Source organism: Amphiura filiformis, chromosome 16 (genome assembly GCF_039555335.1).
Source record: "Amphiura filiformis chromosome 16, Afil_fr2py, whole genome shotgun sequence".
Lineage (NCBI taxonomy): Eukaryota > Metazoa > Echinodermata > Ophiuroidea > Amphilepidida > Amphiuridae > Amphiura > Amphiura filiformis.
In genome coordinates, this window is record NC_092643.1 from 2,849,423 (window position 1) to 2,864,133 (window position 14,711).

The 14,711-nt window shown below is 36.3% G+C and overlaps 1 protein-coding gene across 1 annotated transcript in view; it reads left to right on the forward strand.

Annotated features, from left to right (window-relative positions):
- The first annotated feature begins 297 nt into the window (after positions 1-297).
- Positions 298-14,711, forward strand: part of LOC140135421 (phosphoenolpyruvate carboxykinase, cytosolic [GTP]-like) — a 42,739-nt gene continuing 28,325 nt past the window's right edge. Inside the window, exons 1-3 of the mRNA XM_072156915.1 lie at positions 298-516; positions 4,752-5,042; positions 5,760-5,944. Coding sequence (XP_072013016.1) covers positions 479-516; positions 4,752-5,042; positions 5,760-5,944 — 514 coding nt within the window. The 5' untranslated portion in view covers positions 298-478. The remainder of the gene's footprint in view (positions 517-4,751; positions 5,043-5,759; positions 5,945-14,711) is intronic.

Below are 14,711 nucleotides of genomic sequence, written 5' to 3' on the forward strand. Positions count from 1 at the left end.
CGTGCCTCCAGTCGATGAACCAATCAGCGTTTCAGAAAACCACCACACCCCTCTATGGAAATTTTTTTCTACCAGCTGATAAAAATATGACCATGATATGACTCTGCAGAAAATGTTTAAAAACGCAGGTGTCAAATTTCTATAAACAAAGTAATTTACTTTGAGCTGTTATTTTATTTTTATTTTGTTTAGTAAAGAAGATATTTCTAAATTTTGATCATTTTTTTAATGGAAAAAACCGAAAATCCAGTTTAGCATCCGTTAATTTTATGCAAATGTGAAAAAGGTCAAGCGCGGGTCGGTGGTCCAGAGGTCACTGAATAATTTTTCTTGTTTCACGATCGCTACGTGCAGACAGAATCAGCTGATATTCGGGCATGCATTTTCTGAACTTTCAAGAATTTGAAAGAAGGAAAAGTATCAAACAATTTTGAGGATTTTTGTTGAATGAAGTGGGGCAACAAAGAAGCGAAACACCATGTCATCTTTAATAAGCTTACGTAATATATTTACGCGGTGAGTAGTACAACTCATGAACTTGTCAATGTGACAATGATCATGAACACCACCTGGCAATGCCGGCATGAACATGAAGTTGAACATGATCATGAATGATTTTGACAACTGCCGATTGTACTGGGCCGGTGGCGGTAATGCCGGTGGTTTCAGCATACAGCACAGACCATGGACGTACTAAATTATTATTTATCTTCTCTATCTATTCTTAGACTTAGTCAGTTAGTACCAGTGTTCGAATTAAGGAAAAATAATTGGTTGTCCCACGGACAACCAGGTTACAATTTCTGGTTGTCCGCCTAAGTTTTTGGTTGTCCGTACTTGGAATATTACCATCGGCTTAAAGATACACATACAAAGGTGAGTTTTGGCTACAGATTTATGGTTGTCCGGCGGACAACCGAATCAGTATTTTTGGTTGTCCAGCGACTTTTTTAGTTGTCCCGGGCAACCGGACAACCAAAATTTCGAACACTGGTTAGTACAATGAGTATGTACGTCCATGCAGACTAAATTTAATTATTAAACTCTATAAAACTGTTGTAGTTTAAACATGTAAAAGTACAGACTATTTAAACCAACAGTCATGACAGTGAAAGTCCTAGTGCATTGTATGCTGTGAATTCTCGCATATATTTGTGATGATGAGAGCGGATCGTTCGTGTCTAACAATCATGGCAGCGTCGGCGTTGCAGTGCCTTCGCATACACGATCATGACGATTATGATGATAGAGCATTCCTACAACCATGGCAACAGACCAATGTGCCTGTCGCATTTTCATGGAACAATTGGCCCTCATTATCATGTTTAACAAGTGATGCTGAGTCTGAGACTTTGATTGTAAACTCAAACTGTTTGTATTATTTGTCTGTATCTCTTTAATCCATGGGAACGACATTCTCTTGGTCGGACCTGTTCCATCAATTCATGAATTGCACTTGGTTTGTACAGGGCCTTTCAGTTCAAGTCAATTTTCTCAGCACAGAAAATACCAATTTGCATTGCCTTATTTTTACATGTACCGGGTATTTAAAGTTGATTTTCCTGATCAAGATTTAGAAATAGAAATCAAACTTTTGGAATTGTTTCATCAAGAGGTTTATGGCATGTTTTGTGATTTCCCCCATTGAGTGCAATGCCAGTAAAAGTGTCCCCTTCGTGTCGGCGGGGGCCAGATGGAACAGCAAAATTTTGACGAAGTAGCCATCTATCGCAAACAGAATGAGTATGAAAGCCAAGTTGCTGCCGGCGCTGTTTTTGTTCTCAAAAGAGCAGCGCCGCTCCTGAGTTGACTTGAATTCACTCCTAGGCAATCGGCTGCTTTGGGTAAAGGCGTTGGAGTGATCGATATATATCGTCTTGCCACTGGTCCACCGCTAGCGTTTCTGGTGGGACTGCACAGTGAAACAAAAACGCTTGTTGTCAAAGTGGCAAGCCGCAGGAAAATTTAAAACCAGCATTTTGTTTTGAGCTTAAAAATTATTATTACACTCGATTTCTGAGAACAGCAGTCCCTTGCTCAGATTGACACAAGTTAATGAGCGACATTCAAAGTCAAGAGCTTTGTGTGCGCCGACCAACGTTTTGATGCGTAAATCCGCCATCAGATTATCGGTCTGTTGTCAGGCAATTGAATCAGCCAGTCAGAACCCCACTTCTGTGTTTACGATATGCACGCTCTCAAAATGAAAACAACTGCCTAGAGTCTTAGCCAGAAATCAGAAACCACCCGTCCAAGCAGATACCAAAATTTGACCCTCAAATATAAAACAACTTGTCTATACCCATGGAGGGGTCACTGGGGTCAAATATGTCCTGATTTGGCCTTTACATGTCACTCTGAATTAAAGACCGTCGATCTATCGATAATTATCAAAAAATCGACTATCCAATAATATCAATATCGGCGATATCACTTTCTGAACAAAATCGATATATCAGAGTTGCCGATATATTGATAAAAGAGTATTTATATCGGCCAGTAGGCCTACTACATGTCAAGCCTTCATAATTTGTCATCTGTCACAACATTACCGTGAAAAATCTCGCCGTATTATAACTTTCCTGGCGACTTTCCCCTACCTGCTTCATATTTTATATAAGAAGTTATATATTTTTCTAAAAACGTTCTTCATTCAAAAAAATAAGGAGCAAAACTATGAAAAACGATAGGATTATATCAAACATTTTTCTCTCATCATTGAAATTCTGTGTGTACGCCGCCATTTTTGTCTTACCATAATCCACACATTTCCTGTTTCCCCACAATCCATTTGTTTTCGAAAGTCATTTTTATAAAGTTTAAGCCCCATCAAATTTTACGTGCATAAAGGCATTTATTAAATGTCTATAACGTTTTTAAGCGACTTAAAATGGTTTTAATTATTTTTGGAATGGAAAAAAAATATATATGTATACATGTACCTCAATTCTCGACACCCCTGTCAGCGGTCATTTTGCTTCTCACATGAGGGCGCACCACCAAATCACTCCACGATTTATGTACCAGTGAAATTCGGTTAAAATAGGCCACCGCTTATTTCAGCTAGTTGCGGCTTTATTTTCTAAAGATAATGTCAAAATTCACACTTTTTCAGCTCATTTGCTTCCGACAAGTGTCTACATGAAGGAATCTGAGAAAAAATCCCAATATTTTATTTCAGAGGTGAAGTTTTGGCGCGAATTTGAACAACGTCCGGTTTCAAAAATTGAGTGATTTTTTAGGGTTAAATTTGCACCTTTTTTCTTTGCGGCCAAATAGCAAAAAAAGTAGATGGTCACCAATATATTCTGTTTAAGAATAATATTCTACACGTGATAAACTTTAATTTGATACCAAACTTTTTATCTATATTACGTTTTTGCAGTGACAAAACGCCATCCAAACGTGCGTATTTCCCTGTGTAATCCAATGGCGCAATCATTGGTGGTGCGCTCTCACATGTGTTAAAATTCCCAGAATGCACTTGTTTTCAAAATTATTCATTTTTCTAAAGTTACAACTCCATCAAAATTGATATTTTACACACATAAATAAGCATATAAATGTCTTCAACATTTGCAAGCAGTTTTAACGATCCTGCATTTCCTGAAGAATAAGATCTGGTCACATGATCATTATCTACTTCCTGTGATTGCGCAATTAACATGGGCGATTTGCTTCTTGCATCGATTTCTAAGGAAATTTTCCCGGAAATTTTACAAAGTTCAGGATAAAGGAAGTAAAGTTTATGGTGTTGCAAATGAAATATAATAGTTTGCAGATCTTTGAAAGGAAAACAAATATGAAAAGTGGTATTTTATAAGCTTAAAACATGTCTTTGGGACAAGTTTGACAATGCAAAAATGATGAATAGAAGGTTGCCAAATTCGGAACCATTGGTGTAAAATACATTCATAGCTATTTGAACATTGAAGTTTGAAAAATCGATTTAGCGATTTATATCGATATTGAATGACCAATAAATCGATATTAATTATTTCCAACATCGACGATGCCTACTCTGAATTAGTCTCAAGTTCATCGTTCCTTAAAATCATCTGTTTTAGAGCTATCACATCTGTAAAATCCATTAAATCCACCCGTCTAAAATTAGATTAGGCCGTTTTAAAGACGTGTGGACGCATGGCTGGCTAAGACCTTGCAACTGCCGTTCTTCTCTGCCAGAAATTGTAAATTTTCCTGATCCCACTTTATACATATATATGTAGATCAGAAATAGGGTTTTGGTTTTACATATTCGTTCCATTAAGCGCCCATGGCCAGTGGACAATGATGCAGCATATAGTACATTTAAATAAGGCCATCTTAAGTTACGGTAATAGTTGTGCGGGGGTTTAGAAGAAAAAATAAAACTGCGGAAAAAATGAAATTTACTCAATCCAGCGGGAAAAAGGGGCTCATTATAAATGTGCATGAATTCCAGACGCTGTTTGAAACAGGCAGAATCTGTGGAGCAGACGATTATAATCTGCGCCTCGGGTCATATTATGGTTTTGAAATCATCTTGGGCCTAACCATGCCCCTCATACTTGTAGCAGTGAATGTGGTGCTGATGTGATGATGACATGATTCAATTAGCCAAACAGAACCCCACTACTGTGTTACGCTATAAACTGTACCAAATCGGCAGACTGCTGAAAGAAAACTAGAGCGCCCATTAATTGCAAAATGTGATTGTTTGGATATATACCAGCAATACCATATGACTTACACCTTTTGTATCTTTACAGCCGGACATACAATGTTGCCAAGAGTTTGGCCGCACAGACCCATCTCCACCATGGGTTACGACACAAATCATCAGCAGCATCAGATGCCATTGCTGCTGCATCTATCAAAGTTGCCAATGGCAACCTTAATGATCTCCAACCACATGTGAGACAGTATGTACTTGAAAAAGCAGGACTTTGTAAACCAGACCAAATTTATATTTGTGATGGGTCAGAAGAAGAAAATCAGTCATTTATTAAGCAACTAGAAAAGGATGGGTTACTGAAGAAACTACCTAAATATGACAACTGGTAAGAATTACGTTTGTTTGTTTGTGTACTACTAATCAAGGGTAGCGCTAGAACTATTACACTCCAGTGTCCGCATGGACCCCCGAATTTGCAGAAAATTAAAAAGTAGGGGGTCCGGAGTAGAGTTTGGTGAGTCCGAGTTGCACAAATGTGCAGCATAAATAGTATGTCTCCAATAGCGCTAGATTGAAAAACTGGGGGTCTGCAGGGACCCCTGAACTTGCAGAAAATTTAAAAATAGGGGGTCCGAAGTCCGAACTCTATTTTGGTGGGTCCAGGACCCCAAAAAGCAACCTAGCGCTACCCCTGCTACTAATTGCACTACTTCACAACAAGATTTTACTCCTTGCAAAAACATGCCAATTAATATCTTTGTTTATTACAAATGTCTATTGCCTGTCTACTTTAGAAAATACCCTAGATGTGACCTGTTAGAGAAAAGGGCACTTTAAGTCCGCCAAACTAGTTCTGAAGTTATTAAACTTTGCAAGATAATATTATATGAAAATTCACTTGTTTTTTCTTTGTTAAAACTTATGAAAACCACAGTGATAACATTGTCTGCAAAATTATATTTAAACCCTGAGGAGAGGGCTGGGTTGAGCCCTAAAAGCATGCCCTCTGGGTGCGCACCACATGATGAAGTCACCACAAGTGCTTAACAAAGGCAGATCTAGTTAACATTGAGACAATCCTCCTTCCTTTCTTTCTGTGCAGTTATCTGGCATTAACAGATCCCAAAGATGTAGCTAGGGTAGAACACAAAACGGTCATCTCAACCAAAAATCAGAGGGATACTATACCTATTGTTGAAGATGGAATCAAAGGTCAAGTGGGCTATTGGATGTCACCACGAAAGCTACAGGAGGAATTGGATGACAGGTTTCCTGGTTGTATGAAAGGTAGGTATCAGGCCTCGGGCTAAGGGGATTGTTTCCAGGCTGTCTCGGAGGCTTAGCTGTTGGTGCACCAGAAAAAAAAGGAAATGTAGAAGGAAAACTGTTGCTGTACATATCAGAGATTTTTGTAATTCCAGTAGTGCTGAAAGCTATGGTAATACACTGTGGAAGCCCTTGTTTACATTCTGACTGGGATTTTCAGGTAATTTTGTGCCCGGGTACCCTATGTGAGTTACGTCCAGGGTATTGAGGACAAAGATTTGAAAGGCATTGCCAATGCTATTAATTCCAAGTTCGCTCATGTGTCTGATTGTTTAGATCCTCTTGACTGTAGCAGGTTACCATCTTATCTTCCTGCTGAAGAGCCAGTTCCTCAGTTATACCCATGGGAAGTTTATGCTGAGTTAAGCAAACTTAAATCTGCCAAATCTTGTGGCCCTGATCAAGTTCCGCCCAAACTGGCCAAAGAGTTTGCATATGAGTTAAGTGTGCCTCTTACCGATATTTTGAATACTTCATATCGTGAGGGTTATGTTCCCGAGCAGTGGAAGAAGGCAATTGTCATCCCTATTCCTAAACAGTACCCACCAAGTATTGATAAGTTGAGACCTGTTTCGCTCACATCAATTTTTGCCAAAATAGCTGAAGGTTTCATTACTGATTGGGTTCTAAATGATATTCAAAATGATATTGACATCGGCCAATATGGTAATGTAAAAGGAGTGTCAACTTCTCATTATTTAGTTTCTCTTGTTCATTTTCTTTTCCAGGGAGCGGAGAGGAATCGCAATATAGGGACAGTGGTACTTACGGATTTCTCGAAAGCGTTCGACCTTGTCGACCACACGCTTCTTATTGGTAAGATCGCGATATGGGGAGTCCGTGGGTCCATTGTTCCTTGGATTTGCGATTTCCTCCGCAACCGTCAACAGTGTGTCAGATACAACAGTGTACTTTCAGATTATTCAACTCTTCATGGTGGTGTACCCCAGGGTACAAAATTTGGCCCAATTGGGTTTCAAATTCTTATAAATGAAGCTGCCCAAGAAGCTGGTAGTCGCTGTTGGAAATATGTTGATGACTTGACATTTGCTGAGAATTTTTCCGGTGGTTGTGCTAGTTCACTTCAGGATGATCTTGATCAGTTCTCAGAGTGGGCTAGTGACAGCCACCTGAAATTGAATCCCAGCAAGTGTCAAGCCATGCAAATTGCTTTTTCTAATCCATTGCCACCGCATCACGACTTAAGAATTGGTACTGAACCACTATCATACGTCACCGAAGCCAAAGTTCTTGGTTTGTGGCTACAGAACAACCTTAAATGGAATGTCCAGATGGACGCAATGTTAAAAAGGCTAATTCCGGTTGTTCATGCTACTTAACCTTGAAACGCTTTTGGTTTCTCCACTCAAGAGCTTGGTGTTGTATATAGTGGATATGTCAGGCCAATTCTTGAGTACGCTGATGTGGTGTGGCATTCTGGTATCTCAGCTAAACAGTGCAATGAAATAGAAGCCATTCAAAAACGTGCATGCAGAACAATCCTGGGTCGGCACTATTTATCCTATAGTGATGCGCTTAAAGTTTGCAAGCTTGACACCCTTTCTGATAGGAGGAGGAGCACTGTCTTAGGTTCGCCGAAGGGCTTGCCAAATCTGATCGAACAAGTTCTCTCATCCCTCCTACCAGAAAGGAGTGTCATGGCCGTTCTTTGCGTAACAGTAATAATTTTTCTCAATTTAGGACTAGGACTAATCGTTTCAGAAATAGTCCTCTTCCCTTTTTTGTTGATATTCTTAATAAATAAGTTTTGCTCTTTCTTTGCCACCCAGAGTTGTTCTGCATGCTATACTTTTACATGTATATGATAATCTTTTCGTGTCATTTTATAATGTTAAAAAGTGCAATATTATGATAAATGTTTTTACTGTGACTTTTATATATGCAATTTTCTTAAATAATGTAATTCAAATTGTGTATTTTTGTGTGTGTCTTATCATGTGCAATTTTTTGCTTAAATATTTAATTCTGATTGTTTTATATGTGTATTTTTATATTGTAATTTATTGTATGTAATTTGGCCCACGGGCCACGAATTTGCAATAAAATAATATCAATCAAAATCTGTATGGCCAGGGATCAAGTCAAAGTGGAGTACAGTTAACAAATTTTATAAAATTGACTTTAATTGAGTCTCCAAATAGAAGATGTGATTAGCAATGATATTTAGTGAGAAATATATACCTGCATGATATTTAATGTTACAAACAACAGCTTTGTTTGACATTAAACTATGGCCTCTCAGCCCTCTTGTCATTGGATTTTGTGGCTAGGGACAAAGTTTATAAACATATTAAAATAATGACCTTCGATTAAGCCCCAGCGTATAAAAATGTGTGTACACATAATTATACTGTTAAACCAGGACTGTGCGTATAACAGCAGAGACCTGGTTCACATTTACAAGCATAGTACACGGTATACTCATCACACACATTGATTGAAGAAGCAAGTCAAGCTCAGAATCGCTCCAGCATGCATAATATAATTATAATTATGATTTTAATATCTATGCTTTTGTTTTAGCCTGGCACAAGCATTTTGTTTGAGCCTGGTCCCATCAGATAGATGCTTAGTACCAACCAGTTTGTGTTATTTGATATAATTATGTTGCCATTGTGTCATCTATCTTCTGAAAAATACATTATGATTCCTGATTGCCAATATCGCCCACGCCTAGCTAGCAAGCACATGAGCAATCATATTCATAATAGCCTCATCCCCTCTGCGCCTCTGGTGCCGACATTCTCGTTCAATTATACAAGTATTAATTTAGCATATAATTACTGTACCTTGTTTGCTCTGATAAAATTTATGTGAAGAAAAAACAATTGTGCAGACAATTTGTAAACAATTTCAGCAACTAAATGTTCAATTTTGGACTTGAGTTGTGTACTACTGATTTTAAAATTTTGATATAAAGATACCGATTAACTCAATTATTGTGAGGCAGCCTCTATAAATGAATTTCACTTGTGTCACAAACACTACAGTAAATTACACTTAATGAAAAATAATAGCCCAGTACTCCTGTCCTTGGGCAATTAAGCCTATTAATTATTCAATTTCATTCAAGTACCATTGTTGTTCACAGTTTGATGAACACATTATGATTTACTAACCATCATCATTCATCATATGGTTTATAAGAAAATATAGAATTTTAATGATGGCTCAAAAAAATTAAATTGATTTTGATCAGCCATTGAATTTCAAGTAATAAAGCTGGATGCATACATTATATGCAGATCCACATGAGCATACTTTTAACAAATTCAAGTACGGTATTTATTTCAAAATTGCTAGATGCAAATGTTTAAATAACAAAGAAAGAAAGTACATTATGTACAAGCCAGAAGATCAGGAAACCATCAGTTGAGTTTATAACCTTTGGTGAGCATACGTATGTCATTTCTCAATTTTTCATTTCCCGCATTCAAATAATAAAGGAAGTAGGCTATTGTGGCATACCAATGACCCATCACTAGGATCCACAACATGCTCATCTATCAGGGCACAGTTCTTTAACCCCAATACATTTGTACATTCATTGAATGACCTTTGAAAATTTGGATACAAAAACTCTTAATTTGAGGTCAAATTTTGTACTACCAGTGTTTAATTGAGGTTATTGAACTATGCCATTGGAATGAGGCCATTGTGGTCCATAGTACATGTATTTACCGGTCAACTGACCAAGTGATATAGATTTGCACCACTATTTTCCTTATTTCTAGCCTGTTTGATAGTTGAGTTTTCACCTCGTTTCATGTGGGCAATTAAAATGTATTGTAGATTTTTAACCTTGCAACAAGTGTCATCTAATTTAACTATCATCAACAAAATATTAAATTATAATTTTAAATTAAAATTCTCATGTAAAAAGGTTTTCATTTCAATACAGTTAGTTGATGAATGATACTGACCTAATTAATTATTCTGTCTCTAGATCTAAAACAGTCTCTTCTGGTTGTAATATGTCAACTGTTTTAAGCTGTTTTCTTCAGAATTTGACCTTGTATTTCAAGGTCAGTGAGCAAGCTGAAAGATGACAATTCTATAATAAATAAATTGATATAATATTATATTGATATAATATTATAATGTTGATTTTTGCACCTGTGCAAAATTGAATTTATATCAATCAAGTTTGAGCAAGCTGCAATCTATTTCCTATCCACATGATTGTATGTTGCTTGTTGCATAGCTCAATTTGAATTTATAATAAATTATATCAAGTTAATAAAAAATGTTTGTTGTTAAAATATAGTGATCAACCTGAGTAAACAACAAGCCAGTAGACTGTGCAACAGTGCATGAAGTTCTGTGAAAAGGTGTTTAATGAATATTATGATCTCTCAGTTCACCATACATTGTAGAAACAAGGTTGAATGCCCTTTACATTACCAGTACTGCCTGTTTTATGGAAAAAATGATGTATAAATTAAATATTAAAATGAATGGAAATTTACATGATTTTGGTTACAATTTAGTTTGGTAATGAGTGTTAAATCCATCAAGTATACCACAGATGTGAGAGATCAAGTTATTTTTAATGATTTCCCGCATTCTGTTTCCTCTTTTCTGTGTAGAAATTTGCATGTTTATTGCATTAGAGAGAATGTAATTCCAAAACATGGCAAATCGTAAACAATATTGCTGGTCAACCTGTTGTTTTTCTTATGTAGTGAAGGGCTCATTACAACACTTATAAGGTTAATGACCAGTACACATATCTATTACAGTAATTACCTACATATGTTAGTCATTTTTTGTAATTTTGAGAACAATGTACAAAATATGAATATGGTTCAAAGATGCATTTAAGGGGGTACTACACCCTGGCCAATTTTGTGCCTATTTTTGCATTTTTCACAAAAATTATAGTGCATTGGTGACAAGTAAGATATGTATATTATAGGGGCAAGGACTACAACTACTGCATTGAAAATTCAGCAACTCAAGGCAAGTAGTTATTGATTTATTGATCAAATATTGCTTTTCCCTCATTTTTGACTGTAACTCCACAACTGTTGTCTGTGCTGAAATAAAATTTCCAGTGCAATAGTTGTAGTCCTTGCCCTATAATATACATATCTTACTTGTCACCAAAGGCTATAATTTTGAGAAAAATGCAAAAATAGGCAAATAAAATTGGGCAGGGTGTAGTACCCCTTAACCCTAACACTGACCCATGCTTTTTGGTATCGGAAGTCAGAGAAGATCCGATTTTTCAAGAAGAAGAAGAATTTTGACTTGGCACCCCGGATTCGAACCTTTGACCCCTCGCATGCCAAGCGAACGAACGCGGACCGGTAGCTGCTCGGTTATTGCTGCCCGCCAGCAATTCCGTGATCATATCACACTTCGGTGATTGCGCCATCGCAGACCCTGGGATGCATGCATGTTATGAATTTTTCATCGTGGTATTTTGTGGTTTTTACTGGTGTTAGGGGTAAAGGACACTCTAATCTGGAAAAATACATGTATTTTAACCCTAACACTGACCCATGCTTTTTGGTATCGGAAGTCAGAGAAGATCCGATTTTTTCAAGAAGAAGAAGAAGAATTTTTCACTTGGCACCCCGGGATTCGAACCTTTGACCCCTCGCATGCCAAGCGAACGAACGCGGACCGGTAGCTGCTCGGGTTATTGCGGCCCGGCCAGCAATTCCGTGATCATATCACACTTCGGGTGATTGCGTCATCGCAGACCCTGGGATGCATGCATGTTATGAATTTTTCATCGTGGTATTTTGTGGTTTTTACTGGTGTTAGGGTTAATCAAACATATTTATTCACCAATCTTTGCACAAGAACAAATGATAATGAAACAAATTAAAGGGAATACTCTGAAATAATTAGGGTGATTACGTAACCGATGCATGATTGAACATTTGGTACTTTGTTCCCAAAATTACAAAAAATAACTAAGGCAATTGTTGTAGTAGGGTGACAATTTGGTAGTTGTGAGATCTTATAGCCCTGGTTATTATTGGCCATTATGTGTAACCAGCTGCTGACCAATTTGTGTTTCCGTTGCACCATATCCTTCTGTCATAATTAATTTGGTATTTTGTATTTGTGATCAATATTCAGAAATGCATTGGCTTTCTTGACTATATAGTCTTACTACACTTACTAGAATTGACAGTGGTTTTAGGCTTGTGAATGCTTTACAAATTAGTTTTACTTGCTCGACATGGTTTTCATAACTTGGTCCTTCTAAAATATAGCAAGCAAGGGTTCTGATCACGAGCTAATCAGTTCCAGAAGAATGGACATAAGGTTTCATTAGTGGGAATTATTTGCGAGTATGGAAACCGAACGACTTGTCAAAAATTGATTTGATCATTTGCCATTTCATTTCAGTTAATAAGAGAAATATACATGTAGTAATCTACAAAAATTTGAATAAACACAGCTGCCACCCGCCTGCGTGTGGGGGTATGCGCGCGTAACATTGGAAGTGAATCCAACCATGCCAACATACTTGTGATGAATTAGTATTTTAAGTATTTGTGTGTTCGCATCGAATTTTAAGATATATGCGATATACATTGTATACGATCGTGGTTGGATCGCATACAGCTGTTGAAAGCTATGTGCAATGTTCATTCAAATGAAATTTCTGGTAGGCTTGTCACTTTCAGTGATACTTTTAAAACATTTTTTATACGGGTAGAAAAAATCTTCTCACCAGCATTACAATTTTGTTGTGAATCCCCAAATCAAATTTGATGTAAGATACTTTCATTTGCATACATTTTCGCTTTTCAAGATTCAAATAATTCACACAAATTCCTTTGCAAAATTGCAAGAATTAGATTACCCATCATACCCCAGCTGACACAATATCTGTACATGTAATAGTCTTTTAAATATGTACAGAGATATTTACATGATTTGAATTTGAAAAAATTGCATTATTTATGGTAAATATCTATTTAACAATTCATAAGATTAACAAAGTCCTTTACTAGCACTTCCAATCAGGCAGCCAAGAAGAAGAAAAATATGGCTAAATATGGAACAATTCATTGTGTTATGTGGTTGCTAGGCAATTGCAGTGACTACGTGACTGCCTGCACAAGGGATAAGTTTCCTCACGTGTGTTTCATGTGTTGGCTGTGTGAATAATGTGATTTTACTACAGGCAGATTAATGTTGGCAGCCTTTGTTCAATTTTCTGTATTTTAGTACTCAGACACATTATAAAAATTTAAGGAGATTCAAAACATTGGACAGTATGTTTTGAACAATGTACTTTACCATTTGATTGACAGGAATATTGTGAAAAAAGTTAAATGAGTGTATGGTTGGATTTTGCAAGTAATATTTTGGCAGTTATATTAAATCAGTTATTAAGATAAATATTGTTTTTGAAAAGCTAGGGTCTAATTAGTTCCTTCCTTTTTATTCATCATTCATAGAACAGGTTACTAGTCATTTTGTGAGTGTATGTGAATACTAAATCCTTTATAAACAACTCGGCCTTCAAAGAAACAATCAAAGAAATACAGGTCTATATTTTTCACAGACAAAATTTCATATTTTGAATGCTTTTTAAAGAACTGATTCTTTTAAATTGCAAATTTTAAGTTTTTTAAAAGGCATGTCCTGAGATACCAGGGTCAAATCTGGGTCAAGATTATGATATAATGCATCCCTTGTAATTTATAAATCTTCAAATTAGAATTTCATATTATAATTTTTTTTTATGTTTCTGTGTTTTTATTTTTACAAGATATCACACAAAAAAGAATTACAAAGCAATAAAAAAAAATCACAAAAGATCACAAAAAACAAAAAATAGCACAAATTTAACATCAATGATACAATCCAGCAACAAATGTTGAAAAATCATAGCATACCTCATATCATAGATCATGCAGCCTTCAAAACTTTATGAAATAGATACAGCTAAAATTACAAATCAAATCTCCATTTACGGAAATGGGCAGAAAGCTTGTCTTTACCCTTAGCAATAAAGTATTCTGTTTCCCTATTAAATTTAACATGGACTCTAAATCCAATAAAAGTTGGCTTTTTATTTTGAAATTTGCAGATATAAATATAATATTTTAAAATCAGGAATAAATGGGTTCAAGGAATTTATCACCTGGGACTTCATATTATAATTTAATAAAATATACCTAATACGCATGGTTTAAAAGTCATAATCTGCCAATTAAATGTACTGTATATGTTGTTATTTCGCGAGGGTTTTATTTTCGTGAATTTCGCGAGTGAATGTGCAGGCGTGAAAATAATAACACACAAAAATACAGATTTTATATAAAGTTACTTTACACTTGCATAAATGACGCTTAAAATCAACTGGCACAATTTCCAAAAATAAGAAAAATTCTTTATGCGCAAATAACAGGTTATACTTAATCAGTTGAAATATTGGAAAAAAAGTAACATGTTTCGGTGAAATAATGTGTGCATGGATGGCAGCCCTTACGCCTTACGGATCAGTTCTACAAGTTCGTTGTACCATCTACCACGTAGTTTTGTGCAAGCAACCGCTAGACTAAATATATATGCCCAGTAGCAATAAGAGTTCTGATAGACTAAAAGTAACCTTGGCCTTATAGCGAATACCTGTTATTTGTCATTAGATACAAAAATACATTGTACGCTGTTCAATATATGATCCAATTCAGCACTTGAAGTTGCAATTAGGTGGAAAAAGATTCTTGGG